This window comes from Nerophis ophidion, unplaced genomic scaffold (assembly GCF_033978795.1).
Source record: "Nerophis ophidion isolate RoL-2023_Sa unplaced genomic scaffold, RoL_Noph_v1.0 HiC_scaffold_30, whole genome shotgun sequence".
NCBI classification, from domain to species: Eukaryota; Metazoa; Chordata; class Actinopteri; order Syngnathiformes; family Syngnathidae; genus Nerophis; species Nerophis ophidion.
The window spans coordinates 571,310-593,926 of record NW_026906952.1 but is presented as its reverse complement, the minus strand read 5'-3'; the positions used below and the strand labels follow the sequence as shown (position 1 = coordinate 593,926).

The following is a 22,617-nucleotide window of genomic DNA, read 5'->3' as shown; positions in this document are numbered from 1 at the left end:
CTATGTTATCAATGGTTTCGCGCAGGGTGTCGTTAAAGTTGTTAGTGAGGTTATCAATAGAGCCCACATACTTTGGGAATGGTGCCATTACCGAGGGCAGTAGGTCAGCAAGAGTTGTCGTTGTGGCTGTATTAATGTTGCGGCTGCTATAGCAGTTATTATTATTATTAGTTTGACGAACATGCGTCTGAACCTCGAATTTTATAAGGTAATGATCGGACAATACTTTAGTATACGGGAGTATCGTAACTTTGGAGACGGTGATACCCCTGACAAGCACTAGGTCTATCGTATTACCGTTGCGATGCGTGGGTTCATTTATTATTTGTGTGAGACCACAGCTATCAATTACAGTCTGGAGCGCTACGCACGGTGGGTCCGATGGGGTATTCATATGGATATTAAAGTCCCCCATTATGATTATATTATCGGCGTGTGTCACAAGATCAGCAACGAACTCTGAGAATTCATTGATAAAGTCCGAATAGGGCCCTGGGGGGCGGTAGATAACAGCCAGGTGTAGAGGCAGCGGTGTGACAGACTTCATAGTAAGCACCTCAAACGATTTATATTTATTATTTATGTTAGGACTAAGGTTAAAGTTTTCGTTGTATATTAGTGCGACCCCCCACCCCTTTTAAGCGGACGGGCAATATGCGCATGTGTAAAGTTAGGAGGACATGCCTCATTTAGCGCAAAAAAGTCGTTTGGTTTAAGCCAGGTTTCGCTGAGACCGATGACGTTAAGATTGTTGTCTCTGATGATATCATTAACTAACAACGTTTTGGGAGACAATGATCTTATGTTTAAAAAACCTATATTATAGGTAGTGGGCTGTTTTAGGGAGTTTTTGATCAAATTATCCGTAGTAGCAATATTAATAATGTTGTGTTTATTATGCCCAGTGCATTTAGTATAGTTACGACCATATCTAGGAATTGATACGACAGGAATTTTCCGATTGTTTGTTTGTTGCTTTGATAAACTGCACGCATCATGGTTAGCCACCTCAGTAACGGGGATTTTCCGATTGTTTGTTTGTTGCTTTGATAAACTGCACGCATCATAGTTAGCCACCTCAGTAACGGGGATTTTCCGATTGTTTGTTTGTTGCTTTGATAAACTGCACGCATCATAGTTAGCCACCTCAGTAACACACATGTCCAACTCTGAAACACTCAAAGCAGAAAAAACGTGTTCTAATTTAACTGACTCCTTACCCAGACCAGTAGTCTCGCATTTTCCATCTAAATCCGTCTTCAGGATGGAGGACAGTGGTGTTCTGTGGGGATTAGCCTTCTGCTTTGTTTTTAGCCCCGCTCGACATCCGCGTTTCCGATCACACCGCTGGCGTCTGTTCCGTAGACGGCCCCCGCTGCTACTAGACTCCCCTGCTTCACAGGCCGCTGGATGTAGCCGCCGACGTATTCCCATGCTAGTTAGCATGTTTAGCACGCACGCGTCTATCAGTCCAAAACGGCCCGATATGTCCACATCCAGAAGTGTCTGGCGGTCGTACGTGATCACGGAGTGACCACGATGTGAGCCAGCCATAAAGTCTGTGGAATTGTCCGGTATTTCTGCCAAATGTTTCATCTTTAGCAGGAGCTCCGCAATCTACAGATTGAACATGAAAAAGGTTTCCCTCCAGTGTGTGTTCTCATGTGTAATTTAAAATTTCCATTTGTTGCAAAACTTTTACCACATTCTGAGCAGGAAAAAGGTTTTCCTCCAGTGTGTGTTCTCATGTGTCTTTTCAGACTACAATGGTATTTAAAAGTTTTGTGAGAGTGAGAAGATGTGAAGTGAGTGTTGTCAGTGTGACATGTCTTATCATCTTTAGAGTCTTCATCATCAGTGTGAGGAGAGTGTGACGTTGTGTCCTCACTATCTGATAGTGGAGCTAAGAGCTTGTCTGCTTGTGATCCTCCACAGTGGTCTCCATCAGCTTCTGTTGTCATGTGTTGTGTTGAGCTGCTGCTTGGAGGCTCCCCCCCTCCCCTCTCCTCACTTTCACCTTTCACCTCATCATCTTCACTCTTCACAGGGACACCAGTCACTGGCATCTTGGTGACATCAACCTCCTCCAGTCCTTCAAGATGCTCTCCCTCCTGACCAATGCTGAGTTCCTCCTCTTCCTCTTTAATGTGAGGGGTTAGTGGGTCCTCCTCTTCCTCCTTAATGTGAGGGGTCAGTGGATCCACCGCTTTCTCTTTAAAATTGGGTGTCAGTGGGTCCTCTTCTTCCTCTTTAAAATGGGGTGTCAGTGGATCCACTGCTTCCTCTTTCAAATAGAGTGTCAGTGGGTCCTCCTTTTCGTCTTTAAAATGGGGTGTCTGTGGGTCCTCTTCTTCCATTTTAAAATGCGGGATCAGTGGGTATTCCTCTTCCTTCTTAATGTGGGAGGGCTGTAGCTCCTCAATCCGCATCCTGAAGCTCCACTTCTGTTGCTCAGGGAGAAAATGTTCTTCACAGACGTCTGCAAGACAAAAAGACAAACACATGTTTTAGAAACATCCATCTCTGCTCAGTCACACAATGCATTCAGTACGTTTACATGCACTTAGGAAAAACAAGTTATTGTAAGAACTGTATTGAAATATTTACAACATTATTCACAGGAAAAGAAAAACAAAGAGTGTCTGATCCCAAATGGCTCACACAGACATGATAGGGTGAGAAATAAGTGTTGGTGATTTTCTATAGTGCTAGAATAGCGTTAAGGTTATACAAAAAGAAAATTAGTGCCACGGAGATGTTTGCCGCGACAGGCTCTGAGTGAAGGGTGACTCACTCGTGCTTCGGGCATTGTCCTGGAAACACAAATGGTAAATAGGTAGTGGACTAATCTTTCTTATTGAATTGAATTGAAATACTTATTTCAAACCTGCACAGTACAACAAAACACTTTTATTTTTACATTTTGGCAGAGATATAATATTTATGCAGGGCTTGGAAAGGGGTTGGATGAAGCAGATGCTTATAATAGTCCAACCCCTCTCACTCATTCCACATTTAACATAAACAATATAATACAAGTACAATACTATATAAAAAAAAAAACAAGAAAAACTCCTGTACACTAATAATAATAATAATAATAATGGATTAGATTTATAGCGCGCTTTTCTATTATTAGATACTCAAAGCGCTCACACACAATATGATAGTACCACTGTTACTATGAGACAAGACAAGACAAGACAAGACGACACACACGCACGCACGCACACACACACACACACACACACACACACACACACACACACACACACACACACACACACACCTCTCTCCCATGGCTCTGTGCTGAGGGCATCACTCTCTTTCCTCCTCGTACTTCTTGAGTACTTCTTTTTGAAACAGTGTTTTAAATTGAATCATGCTAGAACACATTTTTAAGTTGTCCCCTAAGTTGTTCCACAGAGTGACTCCACACACTGAAATGCACATTGATTTGAAAGTGGTTCTACATTTAGGCAAATATAATTTGTTGTTTCCTCTTAAACTGTAACTATGGTGATCATCTCCATCATGGAATAGGTTCTGTATATTGGATGGTAGAGAGTTTTGGGATGCCCTAAACATCATTTGAGCAGTTTTAATGTTGATCACATGGTTCAGTTTAAGTCCATAAATAGTGGATTTGATTGATGTCTGTAGTGAACATTGGACACAATCCTGATGGCCTTTTTCTGCAGAGTGACTAAAGGTTGTAGATGTGATTCATAACAATTTCCCCAGACTCCAACACAATAATTTAAATATGACATAATAAATGAATGATACAATAGCAGCAGAGCATTGGTGTTCAATAAATGACATGATCTCCTCATCATTCCAACACATTTAGGAACTTTTGCCCTTAGGTAACTTATATGAGGTTTCCATGAGATATGTTCATCTACTATTACTCCTAAGAAAGAATTTTGTTGAACATATTCTATTGGTGTATCATCAATAACAATCCTAATTGGTATATTACTTTTGCAATTGCTAAAGAGCATTATTTTGGTCTTCTTTAAATTCAGAGACAATTTGTTTGTATTACACCAAGTTTTTAGCTTCATCATCTCCTCAGTTACAGAAGTCAGAAGTTGCTTCACGTGGTCACCTGCACATGTAATTGTTGTATCGTCAGCAAAGAGGATGAACTCCAGCAGTGTTGATACTTGACATATTTTGTTGATATATATAATGAATAGTGTGGGTACCAGTATGGACCCCTGGGGGACTCCACAGTTATGTTCATGAGTGTAGATTGATGTTGGTCCATCTGAACAATCTGCTGTCTCTCATTTAAGTAGCTCTCCAGCCATTTCCCTGCCAATCCCCTTATGCCATAGTTTTCCAATTTATTTACCAAAATCTGGTGGTCAATGGTATCGAAAGCCTTTTGCAGGTCAATAAAAATTCCTATAACAAATGTGTTCTTCTCCATGCCATTAGTAATGTACTCTATTAAATCAATTAAAGCTAATGGAGTTGACCTATTTTGTCAGAACCCATATTGACAATCAGATAATAATTTGTGCTTTTCGATGAGGTCTAGAGTCACGACATTAGTGTGAAAAAGTGAATAAAGCTGTAAGTGACGTCTCGAGCCTTGCCGCCCCATAGACTGGAGAGATTGACAGACGTGCTCATCTCGGTGTAATGTTTCAGTATATGTCGAGGAGGTTTGCGGCCCTTGAAAACTGATGTAAATAAGAGAGAGAGATGTATGACAGTATATGGTTTTGGTTTGTTGTTGATCTTATTGAATTTTATATGGCTGTTTTTTTTGCTGGATTTACGTGTTGTTAAAAAGGAGAAAGAGTAAAAATGGGTGGTGAATTTGAGCGCGAGTGTGGAGAGTTTGGGACGTGTGAAGGAGTGTTTTTGTCCCAGAGTTGGGACAGGAAGATAATGGACGAGATAAAAAAGAACATAGTTGGACAGATTGTGAGTAGTGTGGACAGAGCGGACAGAGAGAGGCAAGTATGAGAAGTTTTGGAGGAGAATAGACACAGAAACATGGTGTTGCAAGTGTGAGGAAGAGATGCATTGAGGATGTAGTTGTAAGGGAAAAAACAAGTTGAAGAAAAGCTGTGTAAAAAGTGACAAACATAGGTGCATGTAAAGAAAAACATGGTTTTGTGAGGTCAGCTTATGCCATTGGTGGTAGATCGCTGCAGATTGTTTTTTTGTTTTTTTAAAGTGTGTATTTTTCCAGGTCCAAATTGTGTAAAAACCCCAAGGTTTAAATAAAGATAAGTGAAATATAAAATATAAGACGGTGGCATTTGAAAGACGCCAAAATACGATGGAGATGAGGGGTGAGATAAACTTTTAAAAATAGATGAAGAAATAAGAAGGCCAGAAAAATCAATAAGAATAATATCGTGCAATTTTTTTTTTTTTCCTGTCCAGCTTCTCAGGCAAATCATATAGTTGATGTAGATGCCCATACCGGCTGTTCACATTTACTTTACAAAAGAGAAGTGTAGGATATTTCTCTTGTTGCCTTATTTGTATTTGACTTTATTAAATGTATTTATATCATCATTTTGTGCAGCCGGGGCAAAGCAGGAGGGGATGGAAAGAGAAAAAAAGAAAGACAGAAGGGGGAAATTGTGGGGATTAGACAGAGAGATAAAAACAAAAACAGCAAACACAACAATAAATACAACAACAACAACAATAGAGCATCATCAGCAAATAGGATATATACAGTACAAATATGATGGTAAAAGTGATAGCAAAGAAGCAGTTAGCGAAATAAATAATAATACACAAATGACAATGAGCATTATTACACTACAAATGAAGCAATACAAATACCAATAGAAAAAGCGCTATTGATCATGAACAATACCAATTATTTACCTCTATTATCAACAATACAGTTGTTCAAATGCAACAATACGTATACGTAATGATAACTACGGATACAAAAGAATGCAGGAAAATGGAGAGGAAGAAAGAGAAGCAACCTATATTAACCTTGTAGATTGTTATAGTAACACTAGGTTAAAGGGGAACATTATCAGCAGACCTATGTAAGCGTCAATATATACCTTGATGGTGCAGAAAAAAGACCATATATTTTTTTAACCGATTTCCGAACTCTAAATTCGTGAATTTTGGCGAATTAGACGCATTTCTGTTTATCGGTCTTTTTGCGATGACGTCAGAACGTGACGTCTCCGAGGTAATACAGCCGCCATTTTCATTTTCAACACATTACAAACACCGGGTCTCAGCTCTGTTATTTTCTGTTTTTTCGACTATTTTTTGGAACTTTAGAGACATCATGCCTCGTCGGTGTGTTGTCGGAGGGTGTAACAACACTAACAGGGAGGGATTCAAGTTGCACCACTGGCCCGAAGATGCTAAAGTGTCTGCCGCTAGACCCCCACATTGAATGTGCCAAATTGTCTCCACATTTTACCGGCGATGCTAAGGCAGACATGGCACAGAGATGTATGGATAACCTGCAGATGCATTTGCAACGATAAATGCAACGAAATCACAAAGGTGAGTTTTGTTGATGTTGACTTATGTGCTAAACAGACATATTTGGTTGCGGCGTGACTGCCAGCTAATCGATGCTAACATGCTATGCTAATCGACGCTAACATGCTATTTACTGGCGGTGCTAAGGCAGACATGGCACAGAGATGTATGGATAACCTGCAGATGCATTTGCAACTATAAAGTCAACAAATTCACAAAGGGGAGTTTTGTTGATGTTAAATGCCAGCTAATCGATGCTAACATGCTACGCTAATCGATGCTAACATGCTATTTACCGGCGGTGCTAAAGCAGACATGGCACAGAGATGTATGGATAACCTGAAGATGCATTTGCAACTATATTACGTTTACTTCCACCCACATTTAATGCGAAAAAAAACACTTACCAATCGAAGGATTTAAGTTGCTCCAGTGTCAAGAGATGCGAAATTCCTGATCGTTTGGTCCGCACATTGTACCGGCGATGCTAACGCAGCAATTCGGCCATGCTATGGCTATGAATAGCGTCAATAGCTATTCGCTTAATAGCTTCAGTTTCTTCTTCAATACTTTCATACTCCAACCATCTGTTTCAATACATGCGTAATCTGTTAAATCGCTTAAGTCGCTGAAATCCGAATCTGAATCCGAGCATTGTTTGTTTACATTGGCAGCACTGTATGACGTCACAGGGAAATAGATAGTCGCATCGTAAATAGCAAAAATCAAGCACTTTAAAGCTTTATTTAGGGATATTCGGGGACCGGTAAAATTTTGAAAAAAAACTTCAAAAAATACAACAAGCCACTGGGAACTGATTTTTATTGTTTTTAACCCTTTTGAAATTGTGATATGGTTCCCTTTTAAGCTTTGTCAGTATGCCATATGTTACCCAGTTTCCCCTAGGGCAACAAGGTTGATATATGTTTGATGAAACATGATTATGTGCATGAGTGTACGTATGTATATGTACTTGTGTATGTACAGAATGTGTATATGTATGTTTGTACAGTGAATGTATATGTACAGTATATGTATGTTTGTACAGTAAATGTATATGTACAGTATATGTATGTTTGTACAGTGAATGTATATGTACAGTATATGTATGTTTGTTTGTACAGTGGATGTATATGTACAGTATATGTATATTTGTTTGTACAGTGAATGTATATGTACAGTATATGTATATTTGTTTGTACAGTGAATGTATATGTACAGTATGTGTATGTTTGTACAGTGGATGTATATGAACAGTATATGTATGTTTGTACAGTAAATGTATATGTACAGTATATGTATGTTTGTTTGTACAGTGAATGTATATGTACAGTATATGTATGTTTGTACAGTGGATGTATATGTACAGTATATGTATGTTTGTTTGTACAGTGAATGTATATGTACAGTATATGTATGTTTGTACAGTGGATGTATATGTACAGTATATGTATGTTTGTTTGTACAGTGAATGTATATGTACAGTATATGTATGTTTGTACAGTGGATGTATATGTACAGTATATGTATGTTTGTTTGTACAGTGAATGTATATGTACAGTATATGTATGTTTGTACAGTGGATGTATATGTACAGTATATGTATGTTTGTACAGTGAATGTATATGTACAGTATATGTATGTTTGTTTGTACAGTGAATGTATATGTACAGTATATGTATGTTTGTTTGTACAGTGAATGTATATGTACAGTATATGTATGTTTGTTTGTACAGTGAATGTATATGTACAGTATATGTATGTTTGTACAGTGAATGTATATGTACAGTATATGTATGTTTGTTTGTACAGTGAATGTATATGTACAGTATATGTATGTTTGTACAGTGAATGTATATGTACAGTATATGTATGTTTGTTTGTACAGTGAATGTATATGTACAGTATATGTATGTTTGTTTGTACAGTGAATGTATATGTACAGTATATGTATGTTTGTACAGTGGATGTATATGTACAGTATATGTATGTTTGTACAGTGAATGTATATGTACAGTATATGTATGTTTGTACAGTGAATGTATATGTACAGGATATGTATGTTTGTTTGTACAGTGAATGTATATGTACAGTATATGTATGTTTGTACAGTGGATGTATATGTACAGTATATGTATGTTTGTTTGTACAGTGAATGTATATGTACAGTATATGTATGTTTGTTTGTACAGTGAATGTATATGTACAGAATATGTATGTTTGTACAGTGAATGTATATGTACAGTATATGTATGTTTGTACAGTGAATGTATATGTACAGGATATGTATGTTTGTTTGTACAGTGAATGTATATGTACAGTATATGTATGTTTGTACAGTGGATGTATATGTACAGTATATGTATGTTTGTACAGTGGATGTATATGTACAGTATATGTATGTTTGTACAGTGAATGTATATGTACAGGATATGTATGTTTGTTTGTACAGTGAATGTATATGTACAGTATATGTATGTTTGTACAGTGGATGTATATGTACAGTATATGTATATTTGTTTGTACAGTGAATGTATATGTACAGTATATGTATATTTGTTTGTACAGTGAATGTATATGTACAGTATGTGTATATGTGTGTTTGCACAGTGAATATATATGTACAGTATGTGTATATGTATGTTTGTACAGTGAATGTATATGTACAGTATGTGTATATGTGTGTTTGTACAGTGAATGTATATGTACAGTATGTGTATATGTGTGTTTGTACAGTGAATGTATATGTACAGTATGTGTATATGTGTGTTTGTACAGTGAATGTATATGTACAGTATATGTATGTTTGTACAGTGAATGTATATGTACAGTATATGTATGTTTGTACAGTGAATGTATATGTACAGGATATGTATGTTTGTTTGTACAGTGAATGTATATGTACAGTATATGTATGTTTGTACAGTGGATGTATATGTACAGTATATGTATGTTTGTTTGTACAGTGAATGTATATGTACAGTATATGTATGTTTGTTTGTACAGTGAATGTATATGTACAGAATATGTATGTTTGTACAGTGAATGTATATGTACAGTATATGTATGTTTGTACAGTGAATGTATATGTACAGGATATGTATGTTTGTTTGTACAGTGAATGTATATGTACAGTATATGTATGTTTGTACAGTGGATGTATATGTACAGTATATGTATGTTTGTACAGTGGATGTATATGTACAGTATATGTATGTTTGTACAGTGAATGTATATGTACAGGATATGTATGTTTGTTTGTACAGTGAATGTATATGTACAGTATATGTATGTTTGTACAGTGGATGTATATGTACAGTATATGTATATTTGTTTGTACAGTGAATGTATATGTACAGTATATGTATATTTGTTTGTACAGTGAATGTATATGTACAGTATGTGTATGTTTGTACAGTGGATGTATATGAACAGTATATGTATGTTTGTTTGTACTGTGAATGTATATGTACAGTATATGTATATGTATGTTTGTACAGTGGACGTATATGTACAGTATGTGTACATGTAAATTTGAACAGTGAATGTCTATGTACAGTATATGTATATGTATGTTTGTACAGTGGATGTATATGTACAGTATATGTATGTTTGTACAGTGAATGTATATGTACAGGATATGTATGTTTGTTTGTACAGTGAATGTATATGTACAGTATATGTATGTTTGTACAGTGGATGTATATGTACAGTATATGTATATTTGTTTGTACAGTGAATGTATATGTACAGTATATGTATGTTTGTTTGTACAGTGGATGTATATGTACAGTATATGTATATTTGTTTGTACAGTGAATGTATATGTACAGTATATGTATATTTGTTTGTACAGTGAATGTATATGTACAGTATGTGTATGTTTGTACAGTGGATGTATATGAACAGTATATGTATGTTTGTTTGTACTGTGAATGTATATGTACAGTATATGTATATGTATGTTTGTACAGTGGACGTATATGTACAGTATGTGTACATGTAAATTTGAACAGTGAATGTCTATGTACAGTATATGTATATGTATGTTTGTACAGTGGATGTATATGTACAGTATATGTATGTTTGTACAGTGAATGTATATGTACAGGATATGTATGTTTGTTTGTACAGTGAATGTATATGTACAGTATATGTATGTTTGTACAGTGAATGTATATGTACAGTATATGTATGTTTGTTTGTACAGTGGATGTATATGTACAGTATATGTATATTTGTTTGTACAGTGAATGTATATGTACAGTATATGTATATTTGTTTGTACAGTGAATGTATATGTACAGTATGTGTATGTTTGTACAGTGGATGTATATGAACAGTATATGTATGTTTGTTTGTACTGTGAATGTATATGTACAGTATATGTATATGTATGTTTGTACAGTGGACGTATATGTACAGTATGTGTACATGTAAATTTGAACAGTGAATGTCTATGTACAGTATATGTATATGTATGTTTGTACAGTGGATGTATATGTACAGTATATGTATGTTTGTACAGTGAATGTATATGTACAGTATATGTATGTTTGTACAGTGAATGTATATGTACAGTATATGTATGTTTGTTTGTACAGTGGATGTATATGTACAGTATATGTATATTTGTTTGTACAGTGAATGTATATGTACAGTATATGTATATTTGTTTGTACAGTGAATGTATATGTACAGTATGTGTATGTTTGTACAGTGGATGTATATGAACAGTATATGTATGTTTGTTTGTACTGTGAATGTATATGTACAGTATATGTATATGTATGTTTGTACAGTGGACGTATATGTACAGTATGTGTACATGTAAATTTGAACAGTGAATGTCTATGTACAGTATATGTATATGTATGTTTGTACAGTGGATGTATATGTACAGTATATGTATGTTTGTACAGTGAATGTATATGTACAGGATATGTATGTTTGTTTGTACAGTGAATGTATATGTACAGTATATGTATGTTTGTACAGTGAATGTATATGTACAGGATATGTATGTTTGTTTGTACAGTGAATGTATGTGTACAGTATATGTATGTTTGTACAGTGGATGTATATGTACAGTATATGTATATTTGTTTGTACAGTGAATGTATATGTACAGTATGTGTATGTTTGTACAGTGGATGTATATGAACAGTATATGTATGTTTGTTTGTACTGTGAATGTATACAGTATGTACAGTATATGTATATGTATGTTTGTACAGTGGACGTATATGTACAGTATGTGTACATGTAAATTTGAACAGTGAATGTCTATGTACAGTATATGTATATGTATGTTTGTACAGTGGATGTGTGTGTGGATGTACGAACTTTGAGTAGGCATGTACAGTATTTGTGTATGTATGTAGGAGCATAGGTACCTATGTATGTATGTATGTATGTACGTACCCATGTATGTATGTATATACGTATGTACGTATGGATACCGGTGTGTATGTTAGTATATGTGTATTTGTATGTACAATATATTTGACTCCCAGTGTGCGTGGGATCCAGAGTACGGCCCCAGCCGCCCAGAGAGCCCAACTCACAAACAGCAGCTGTGGCTCCCAGGGAACACTGGCTCCACGCAGCCAGGCCGGCCATACATATCCATATGTATAAATATATACATATATATATATATATATATATATATATATACATACATATATATATATATATATATATATATATATATATATATATATGTATATATATATATATATATATATATATATATATATATATATATATATATATATATATATATATATATATATATATATATATATATATATATATTTATTAGAGGCGTGGGAAAAAATCGATTCCAATTTTAATCACGATTCTCACATTGTGAATCGATTCTCATTTTTAAAAAATCGATTTTTTTTTTTTTAATCAATCCAGCAAAACAATACACAGCAATACCATAACAATGCAATCCAATTCCAAAAGCAAAGCTGACCCAGCAACACTCAGAACGGCAATAAGCAGAGCAATTGAGAGAAGACACAAACACCACACAGAACAAACTAAAAGTAGTGAATATTATCAACAACAGTATCAATATTAGTTATAATTTCAGCAAAGCAGTGATTAAAAATCCCTCATTGACATTATCATTAGACATTTATAAAAATAATAAAAAAGAACAATAGTGTCACAGTGGCTTACACTTGCATGGCATCTCATAAGCTGGACAACACACTGTGTCCAATGTTTTCACAAAGATAAAATAAGTCATATTTTTGGTTTGTTTAATAGTTAAAACAAATTTACATTATTGCAATCAGTTGATAAAACATTGTTCTTTACAATTATTAAAGCTTTTTACAAAAATCTACTACTCTGCTTGTGTAAGAAAGCCTATGGTGTGCCATCAAACCAGTTGTGTAATGTTCATGTGCCTTTAAGTTCATAGGTCAATCGGTGACATCATTTCCCCTTTAAATCACGTCTGTCAGAACAGCTGGTTTCAATCAATGGTGGCAGCCTGTCTCGTCTGTGTTGACGACGAAAAGTAAGTTTTGTCATATATTGTTAAAGCATTTGAACTGAATGCCATGCCTTGCTACTTCTGCACGTTTGGTGCATTGTATGCTAAGTTCAGGTGTTTTTGGGTCAATCGAGAGATAAATAGTCTCGTTGACGGCGTTTCCATTCACGCTCAGTTTATTTAAAGGCCTACTGAAAGCCACTACTACCCACCACGCAGTCGATGATGAAATATTAACATTGCAACACACGCCAATACAGCCTTTTTAGTTTACTAAATTGCAATTTTAAACTTCCCAGGAGTTTCTTCTTGAAAAGGTCGCGTATTGATAATGTGTACAGTATTTTGGAGATCTGTGTTGCTGAATCTTTTGCAATTTGTTCAATTAATATTGGAGAAGTCAAAGGGACGGCGTGGCGCAGTGGGAGAGTGGCCGTGTGCAACCCGAGGGTCCCTGGTTCAAATCCCACCTAGTACCAACCTTGTCACGTCCGTTGTGTCCTGAGCAAGACACTTCACCCTTGCTCCTGATGGGTGCTGGTTAGCACCTTGCATGGCAGCTCCCTCCATCAGTGTGTGAATGTGTGTGTGAATGGGTAAATGTGGAAGTACTGTCAAAGCGCTTTGAGTACCTTGAAGGTAGAAAAGCGCTATACAAGTACAACCCATTTAAAGTAGAAAGATGGAGTTGGGAAGCTTTAGCCTTTAGCCACACAAACACACGGTGATTCCTTATTTAAAATTCCCGGAGGTGAAACTTTACTATGGATCACAGCGGTCAAGCGAACATGGATCCCAACCGAATGTCAACCAGGAGGTTTCAGTGAGAACATTTTGGTAAAAAGTCGCTTCTTACCGGAAATCAGCTGAGCTTGTGCCGTCCATAAAGCTGTCGTCGACTTCCCTGAGACACTCGTGGACACACACCTCCGACTATCAGGTAATATTAAACTCACTAAAACACTAGCAAAACAATAGAAAGATAAGGGATTTCCCAGAATTATCCTAGTAAATGTGTCTAAAAACATCAGAATCTGTCCCAATGCAATCGTGTTTTTTTTTTTTAACTTTTTTTTCTCCTAGTCCGTCGCTATCAATATCCTCATTGTTGTTTTTTCGGTCCAAATAGTATTTTTTGTTGGAGGCTCCCATTAAAAACAATGTGAGGCTGTGAGGAGCCGTCAACATGTGACGTCATCGTCTGCGACTTCCGGTAAAGGCAAGGCTTTTCTCTTAGCGACCAAAAGTTGCTAACTTTATCGTGGATGTTCTCTACTAAATCCTTTCAGCAAAAATATGGCAATATCGCGAAATGATCAAGTATGACACATAGAATGGACCTGCTATCCCCGTTTAAATAAGAACATCTCATTTCAGTAGGCCTTTAACGTCATTGCAACTGCGATGGCGTCATTTGGCCTCTAGATGGCAACAGAGACCACATAATCGCAATTTATGGTTCTGAACCTTAGAACTTGTTGAATTTCATGCATAGTTAAGTGCAGTTTCTATTTGTTATTATGCACACATTTATATTATATAATGTATGCACATTCATGTATTGCTACATATTATTGTTGGATTGTAATTTTTCCTCTTTTCTCTATTTGTTTAGACCACACACATACCCACAAACACACAAATGCACATCTACCTTTCAGCAATACAGATGATTTAAGGATTCTCTGGCCGGAATCTGTCCATGTTGTCCCAACTCTAAAAAAAAAAACTACTATCCCTGCCTAACAGCTTACATGTCAGCAGACTGGGGTAGATCCCCCTGAAATCTTATGTATTAAATGAATAGAGAATCCTTTTAAATCGGGAAAAAAATCGTTATTGAATCGTGTTGAACTTCACCATCTGTGTCAATGATCCGGCCACCTAAGTGTGGAAGACAGCACCATCACTGGAGATTTCAAGACTGCCATTAGAGAGGACCTGAATCCCAGATACACTTCACCCCCTACTCTACAGGACTACCTTCACAGATCTACTCCCCTGGATCCCAAGTTCAAGTGCCTGTCTCCCATGGACCCTGCCCTACGCCAGAGGACTTACCTCACCACTGAGATTGTGAGCAGTCAGGGCACTGAAGACTGTGATGAGGTAAATGTGAAGAATATTAATACAAAATTATTAATTTAAATCTAAATAAATGAGCTTTTCCAGTAATAATGGCTTTTATTAAATGTTATTACCACATTTTTTATGTCTATGAAACATGTTTAAAAGAAGAGATTATGCCTTGTGCACTTTAATTATGTTTTAATCTAATCATTTAAAAGTGTTGATAAACGAAAGGACATAACTTCTGTTTATTTGTCTTGTGTTTTTTCTTTGGCTGATCCGAAAAATGATCCGATCCGTGACTCTGATCCGAGAAAATATCCAAACCGGAAGTTTTTTAAATCCATTGCACACCTAGTATATATGTACATACACATAAAACTGATGTAAGTGTACCACTAGTGGTATGCCAAATATTATTTTATTATTTAAGTACAGGGTTTTATTTTCCTATATTCAAACACAATGTTACTGTTCAAACTGTGTGTAATATTACAGTGGCTCAAATATTAAATATAATTTTTAAATAAAGTGTCCTCCTTGTTTTTAATGAATAATTAAGGCCTACTACGCTACTCTATTTTAATGCTGTTCATAATGGTGGTACTTGGAGATCCAAGTATTTTCTTAGGTGGTACTTGGTGAAAAAAGTTTGACAGTTACTGACGTAGTAAACTACATTGGCAGACACCATTTTGTTATACCCAAACGGCGTCGGCACAAACATCGCGCTTCCAACGAGATCCCGTTTTTTCTCCAGTTAACAGGAAAAGGAGAAAGCAATATCTGCGTCATTTCATTTTTCTCCAACTACTTTCCACTGTGTTTGTTAGAAAGTTCCACAACTGTTGACGTTATCCCACGCTTGTGCTACAGCACTCATCTCATTGTGCAACATGTCAATGTTTCAAGTGGAACTAAACCTGATCTCTGAAAGAGGCACACATTATTTCCAAAGCAGGGCCCCCATCCACATATACAAAACTAGAACATATCTGATGAAAGCCAACATTATTTTGTTATTTGAATTATAAGTGGGCCATACCACCTATTAGGGTTGTACGGTATGCCGGTATTAGTATAGTACCGCTAATGAATCATTTTCAGTACTATACCGTTCTCTAAACGTACCCCCCTTCTCCCGTGTCAAAGTCACGTCGTGACATTGCTGGTTTACGAGCAGACGAGCACGTTCGGCGGCACACAATCACTGAGTACTTACAAGCAGACACAGTGTGACGACAGAAAGGGGGAGAACGGACGCATTTTGGCTTAAAAACTAACAATAAAGGTGAAGTTATAACACTGAAACACCCTCAGGAAGAGGGGCTTTAAGACATAGCAAGCTAGCTAGCGGCTAACGTCCATCCGCCGTCGGCAGTGTTTAGCAACTTCTAAATCACTAATCCTCGCCTCCATGGCGAAAAATAAAGTAAGTTTCTCACAAATAACATTATCACTGGAGGACGAGGAACAGCTAAACATGCTTCACTACACACCGTAGCTCACCGGCATCAAAATGTAAACAAACGCCACATATCTAGCCGGTACTACTATGATTACATCGATATGTTTTGGCATCACAACATCTTCTTTTGTTTTTTTTAAATGTATATTATGTTTATAAACTCAGGAAATATGTCCATAGACACATGAGGACTTTGAATATGACCAATGTATGATCCTGTAACTACTTGGTATCGGATTGATTCCCAAATTTTTGGTATCACCCAAAAACTAATGTAAAGTATCAAGCAACAGAAGAATAAGTGATTATTACATTTTAACAGAAGTGTAGATAAAACATGTTAAGATATAAAGCAAGCAGACATTGACAGTAAATGAACAAGTAGATTAATAATTAATTTTCTACCACTTGTCCTTAATAATTTTGACAAAATAATAGAATTTAATAGACACAATATGTTACTGCATATGTCAGCAGACTAATTAGGAGTCTTTGTCTGTTTACTTACTAGTAAAAGACAAGTTGTCTAGCATGTTCACTATTTTATTTAAGGACTTAACTGCAATAATAAACATATGTTTAATGTACCCTAAGTTTTTTTTGTTAAAATAAAGACAATAATGCCATTTTTGTGGTCCCCTTTATTTAGAAAAGTACCAAAATAATTTTAGTACCGGTATCAAAATATTGGTATCGTTACAACACTTAATTTCCCCTCAGGGATTATTAAAGTATTTCTGATTCTGATTGCGTTTTTATTGGCCGTCTTCAAAGTAATGAACATTCCGGAACAATTTCTTAAATTTTGATTCACCGAAAGTTTTATCAGTCACAAATAGTTTGCACTCAGACAACTTTGCCGCGAAGGGGGCTGACAAAATAAAGACTTTAGAACGACAAGAAAAATCTACTAATTAGTACTAATAAACTAGATTGATTGAGACATTGCTGGACAGCAGAGAAGTGACTAAATCCAAACTAACGTTGAAATTATTCTTTTAAGATATCAGGCTTGTATCCTCAGTAGGGATATAAATCGTTAGGAATTTATCGATGTGATACCCTAATCGACACTCCTTATCGATACCAGTATTTATCTGTACTCTTATCGGTACTACATGTCATTTGTGGAAACAAAAAAGTGGAAAGAAGGCATTTTAAATAGCATTCCTATTAGCACAAGAGGTTGAACACCTCCAACATGATGTTCTGTAACATCTCAGAGCAGGGAAGTCTTTTATCAGCAGCTCTTTATTTGAAGTCTTAAAGGGGAACATTATCAGCAGACCTATGTAAGCGTCAATATATACTTTGATGGTGCAGAAAAAGACCATCTATATTTTTAACCGATTTCCGAACTCTAAATGGGTGAATTTTGGCGAATTAAACACCTTTCTGTTTATCGCGCTGGAGGCGATGACGTCAGAATGTGACGTCGCCGAGGTAACACACTCGCCATTTTCATTTTCAACACATTACAAACACCGGGTCACAGCTCTGTTATTTTCCCTTTTTTTGACTATTTTTTGGAACCTCGGAGACATCATGCCTCGACGGTGTGTTGTCGGAGGGTGTAACAACACTAACAGGGAGGGATTCAAGTTGCACCACTGGCCCGAAGATGCCAAAGTGTCTGCCGCCAGACCCCCATTGAATGTGCCAAAGTGTCTGCACATTTTACTGGCGATGCTAAGGCAGACATGGCACAGAGATGTATGGATAACCTGCAGATGCATTTGCAACGATAGTCAACGAAATCACAAAGGTGAGTTTTGTTGATCTTGACTGCCAGCTAATCGATGTTAACAGGCTACGCTAATCGATCCTAACATGCTATTTACCGGCGATGCTAAAGCAAACATGGCACAGAGATGTATGGATACCCTGCAGATGCATTTGCAACTATAAAGTCAACAAATTCACAAAGGTGAATTTTGTTGATGTTGACTGCCAGCTAATCGATGTTAACATGCTACGCTAATCGATGCTAACATGCTATTTACCGGCGGTGCTAAAGCAGACATGGTACAGAGATGTATGGATAACCTGCAGATGCATTTGCAACTATAAAGTCAACGAATTCACAAAGGTGAATTTTGTTGATGTTGACTGCCAGCTAATCGATGTTAACATGCTACGCTAATCGATGCTAACATGCTATTTACCGGCGGTGCTAAAGCAGACATGGCACAGAGATGTATGGATAACCTGTAGATGCATTTGCAACTATATTACGTTTCCTTCCACCCACATTTAATGCGAAAAAAACACTTACCAATCGACGGATTTAAGTTGCTCTCGTGTCAAAAGAGGCGAAAGTCCTGATCGTTTGGTCCGCACATTTTACCGGCAATGCTAACGCAGCTATTCGGCCATGCTATGACTATGAATTCGCTCAATAGCTTCAGTTTCTTCTTCAATACTTTCATACTCCAACCATCTGTTTCAATACATGTGTAATCTGTTGAATCGCTTAAGTCGCTGAAATCCGAGTTTGAATCCGAGCTAATGTCACTATATCTTGCTGTGCTATTCCCATTGATTGTTTACATTGGCAGCACTGTATGACGTCACAGGGAAATGGCCAGTGTCTTTGCAGAGAGTGAAAATAAGGCACTTTAAAGCTTTATTCAGGGATATTCCGAGACCGGTAAAATTTTGAAAAAAACTTCAAAAAATACAACAAGCCACTGGGAACTGATTTTTATTGTTTTTAACCCTTTTGAAATTGTGATAATGTTCCCTTTTAAAGAAGTCAACTATGTGTGCAGTGCAAGGTGAAATGCAGTTATGTCATCTTCTTCTCAATAACACACACATCAAACTTTTGTTGCTTCCTTATTTGTCATTATTCAAAGCTGATTGTAATGTGTAGCAGCGGCAGCTGAACTCAATTTGACAACGTGTCATAGTTAGCTCAGTCAGGTGGAATTAAAAATACAAATAGTTGAGTCGATAGTCCAGAATCTTCACGGTCCTCATGGACGACATAATTGGGAACCAGTATTAATAGAAAAATGGTACCTGGTGTACATCCCTAATCTTCACCACTAAACCTTTGAAATATGCTGACATATGTGCTGCTAAGGTAAATAAACAGTAGCCATATTGAATGTTTGCCTTCATTTGACCACGTGAGGTAAGGAGGACGGCCTCTAGGTCACATGGTTACACCCCAGCAATTACACTGTTGATGATTGATGAGTATGTTTATCTTCATCTTTAATCCTAAATGTGGCCCCCGGATGAACATGTGTCACAAACATTGTATTAGATGATATGTGGATGTTGTGCTTACTTGGACTGTGATGAAGCTGTGAGGACTCAGGTGGTTTGTCTTCATGCTCTTCAGTCTTCACAGAGACAACAGTCAGTGGAAACTTGCTGACATCAGCCTCCTCCTGCCCTACAGGACACTCTCCCTCCTCTTCCTCTTTAAAATAAGAGGGCTGTGCATCCTTCTTGTCCCCTTTAAAATGTGAGGGCTGTGGATACTTTACAGTGAAACTGTCCCCCTGCAGATGAGGGAGACATTCTTCTTGGTGTTCAATCAGCTGATGGATGTCTACAGGACACAAACAAAACACATTTTAACTCCTACATGCTAAATATTAAATTGTACATGAAATATAGGGCTGTGGCTATTGAAAATTTTATTAATCAAGTGTTCTACTGGAAATGTTTCCGATTATTTGAGTAACTGTAAAAAACAGTGTTGCTTGTTTAAAGACACATTTAAGCGACTATAAGACATTTCACTTAATAATAAACGGCCAATTGGTTTGAGATGGTATGAGATCAAGATGTCATCTTTAGATCAGGCTTTGTTTTTTTGACAATCACAGACACGTTAAAAAGTTAAAGTACCAATGATTGTCACACACACACTAGGTGTGGGGAGATTATTTCCTGCATTTGGCCCATCACCCTTGATCACACCCTGGGAGGTGAGGGGAGCAGTGAGCAGCAGCGGTGGCCACGCCCGGGAATAATTTTTATGTTGCTTAAACCCCAATTCCAACCCTTGATGCTGAGTGCCAAGCAGGGAAGTAATGGGTCCCATTTTTATAGTATTTGGTATGACTGGGTTGGGGTTTGAACTCACAACCTACCGATCTCAGGGAGGGTGCACCAAAATGAAGAAAATAATAGCTTTGACACACATATATAACTTGTCAAACCTGCCAGCTAGCAGGCTAGGTTAACAGCGTCAGTAACCATGGTAACTGACTCTGACTTTGTCTTACCTCTCTTATTTTTGGAGGTAAAACTCTTGAGCTTTACATACTCAGGACTTTGCACTTAACCTGCTCTCTGGAATATTCTCCCGGTGACTGTGTGAGTTTTGTGTAAACATGTTAATACACATTGTTACAAACATCAACCTCTCATAAATATTGTGTGTCTGGCAATGTCTCCTTCTTATCAACAATGTAAAACAATCAGTGCATCATCCTCACATGACAATGTATCTTCCTACAGACAATCTATTTAGGAACAGTGTTAATAATGAAATATAAAGTTAGTAAAGATGTGAGAGTAAGAAGTAAACAAACCTGTTCTGTGTAACACAACTTGATGTTTTTCATGTTGTCGCTCCTTCTCCTCTTTTGTTGGACAAAGTTCCTCCTCGTACTCTGCTGTGGTTCTTTGGCACATTTTCACACAATCACAACACTTTACACTCACACTTGATCTCTACTTAGTGATGTGTTTTGATGACTTCTGCCTCTCTTTGTTAGCAGCTAACAAGCTAAGCTATCTAGCAAGCTAAGCTAGCTCGAGAAGCATCAAAGTGCGCTCAGACTAATATAACCGGATGCAAACAGTTATTAACGATGTTTACTCTATTTACTAGAGTGTAATAAAGGACATATATGTGTACATGGAGGCACAGATTAAGAACACTGAACTGTGACGAATGCAATAACGTCTTCACCGTCAGACGCCATCTTGCTTTATCCTCGCCGTGTTTGGTTCGCGCGCAGTGTTGTCAGATCTCGCGAGAGAAACAAGTAACCAGCTTTCCACCACCAGTACAAAATATATTATTATATAATATTTACTTATTATGAAAATAAAAGTAAAATTATCAATTTCAAATCTTCATAACAAAGACATAAAACTTATTTCCGTAAAAATATTAAAATATTTAAAAATGTATTCAAACAACAGTAGCATAAGGAAAGACAAAAAAGAAACAAAATAAATATTACACTCATGATATTATTTTTGTTTTTGATGTTAATCGTTTTTATAATGTATTTTAGAATGTGGGAGGTTGTCATGTTCTTTTTAAATTTCCTTTGAATAGAATAGAATAGAATAGAATAGAATAGAATAGAATAGAGTTTTATTGTCATTATTGCAGTGAACAGGTTCAAAGAACAACGAAATTGGAGCAGATCCCCTAAGGTGCATGTACAATATGGTAATATAAATAGTACAAAAAAAAGGTAGATAGAAATAAGAGATGTATCTATATATGTATATATATCCACACAGATGCATACATGCATGCATATGAATATATATACACACATGCATATAACATTATTGCTTTTTTATAGTCCGAAAAAATAGAAACAAATTAAAAACATGACACATGAGGACATGAAGGACATATTGTGCTACTATGGCTCTTGGGTAAAAGCAAATTTTTAGTGATTGTGTGCCAGCTTTTAGCACCCTATGGCGTCTGCCCGAGGGTGGCATTATATATATTATATCCATCTATCTAGCCATCTATCTATCCATCTATCTATCTATCTATCTATCTATCTATCTATCTATCTATCTATCTATCTATCTATCTATCTATCTATCTATCTATCTATCTATTTATCCATCAATCCATCTATCCATCTATCCATTTTCTACCGCTTATTCCCTTTTGGGGTCGCGGGAGGGAGAGGGGGGGGGGGCGCTGGTGCCTATCTCAGCTACAATCGGGCAGAAGGTGGAGTACACCCTGGACAAGTCGCTACCTCATCGCAGGACCAACACAGATAGACAGACAACATTCACACTCACATTCACACACTATGGACCATTTAGTGTTGCC

At 36.8% G+C, this 22,617-nt stretch overlaps 1 protein-coding gene across 1 annotated transcript; it reads right to left on the bottom strand.

Annotated features, from left to right (window-relative positions):
- Window positions 1–827: 827 nt before the first annotated feature.
- On the bottom strand, window positions 828–21,497 carry LOC133546477 (oocyte zinc finger protein XlCOF7.1-like). The gene is made up of 3 exons (XM_061892244.1): window positions 21,110–21,497; window positions 19,852–20,118; window positions 828–2,479 (listed from the first exon to the last, which is right to left on the bottom strand). Exons 1-3 carry the CDS (start codon window positions 21,210–21,212, stop codon window positions 1,599–1,601), a joined length of 1,251 nt encoding a protein of 416 aa, XP_061748228.1. The 5' UTR covers window positions 21,213–21,497; the 3' UTR covers window positions 828–1,598.
- Window positions 21,498–22,617: the final 1,120 nt, after the last annotated feature.

What these genes read in the sequence shown, in the direction of transcription:
- LOC133546477 (XM_061892244.1), bottom strand. Translation starts at nt 21,212, where the DNA reads ATGTGCCAAAGAACCACAGCAGAGTACGAGGAGGAACTTTGTCCAACA. An exon ending in AGTTGTGTTACACAGAACAG is followed by an intron (nt 20,119 to 21,109) that starts GTTTGTTTACTT and finishes TGTGTCCTGTAG; the next exon opens with ACATCCATCAGCTGATTGAA. An exon ending in ACAGCTTCATCACAGTCCAA is followed by an intron (nt 2,480 to 19,851) that starts GTAAGCACAACA and finishes TTTGTCTTGCAG; the next exon opens with ACGTCTGTGAAGAACATTTT.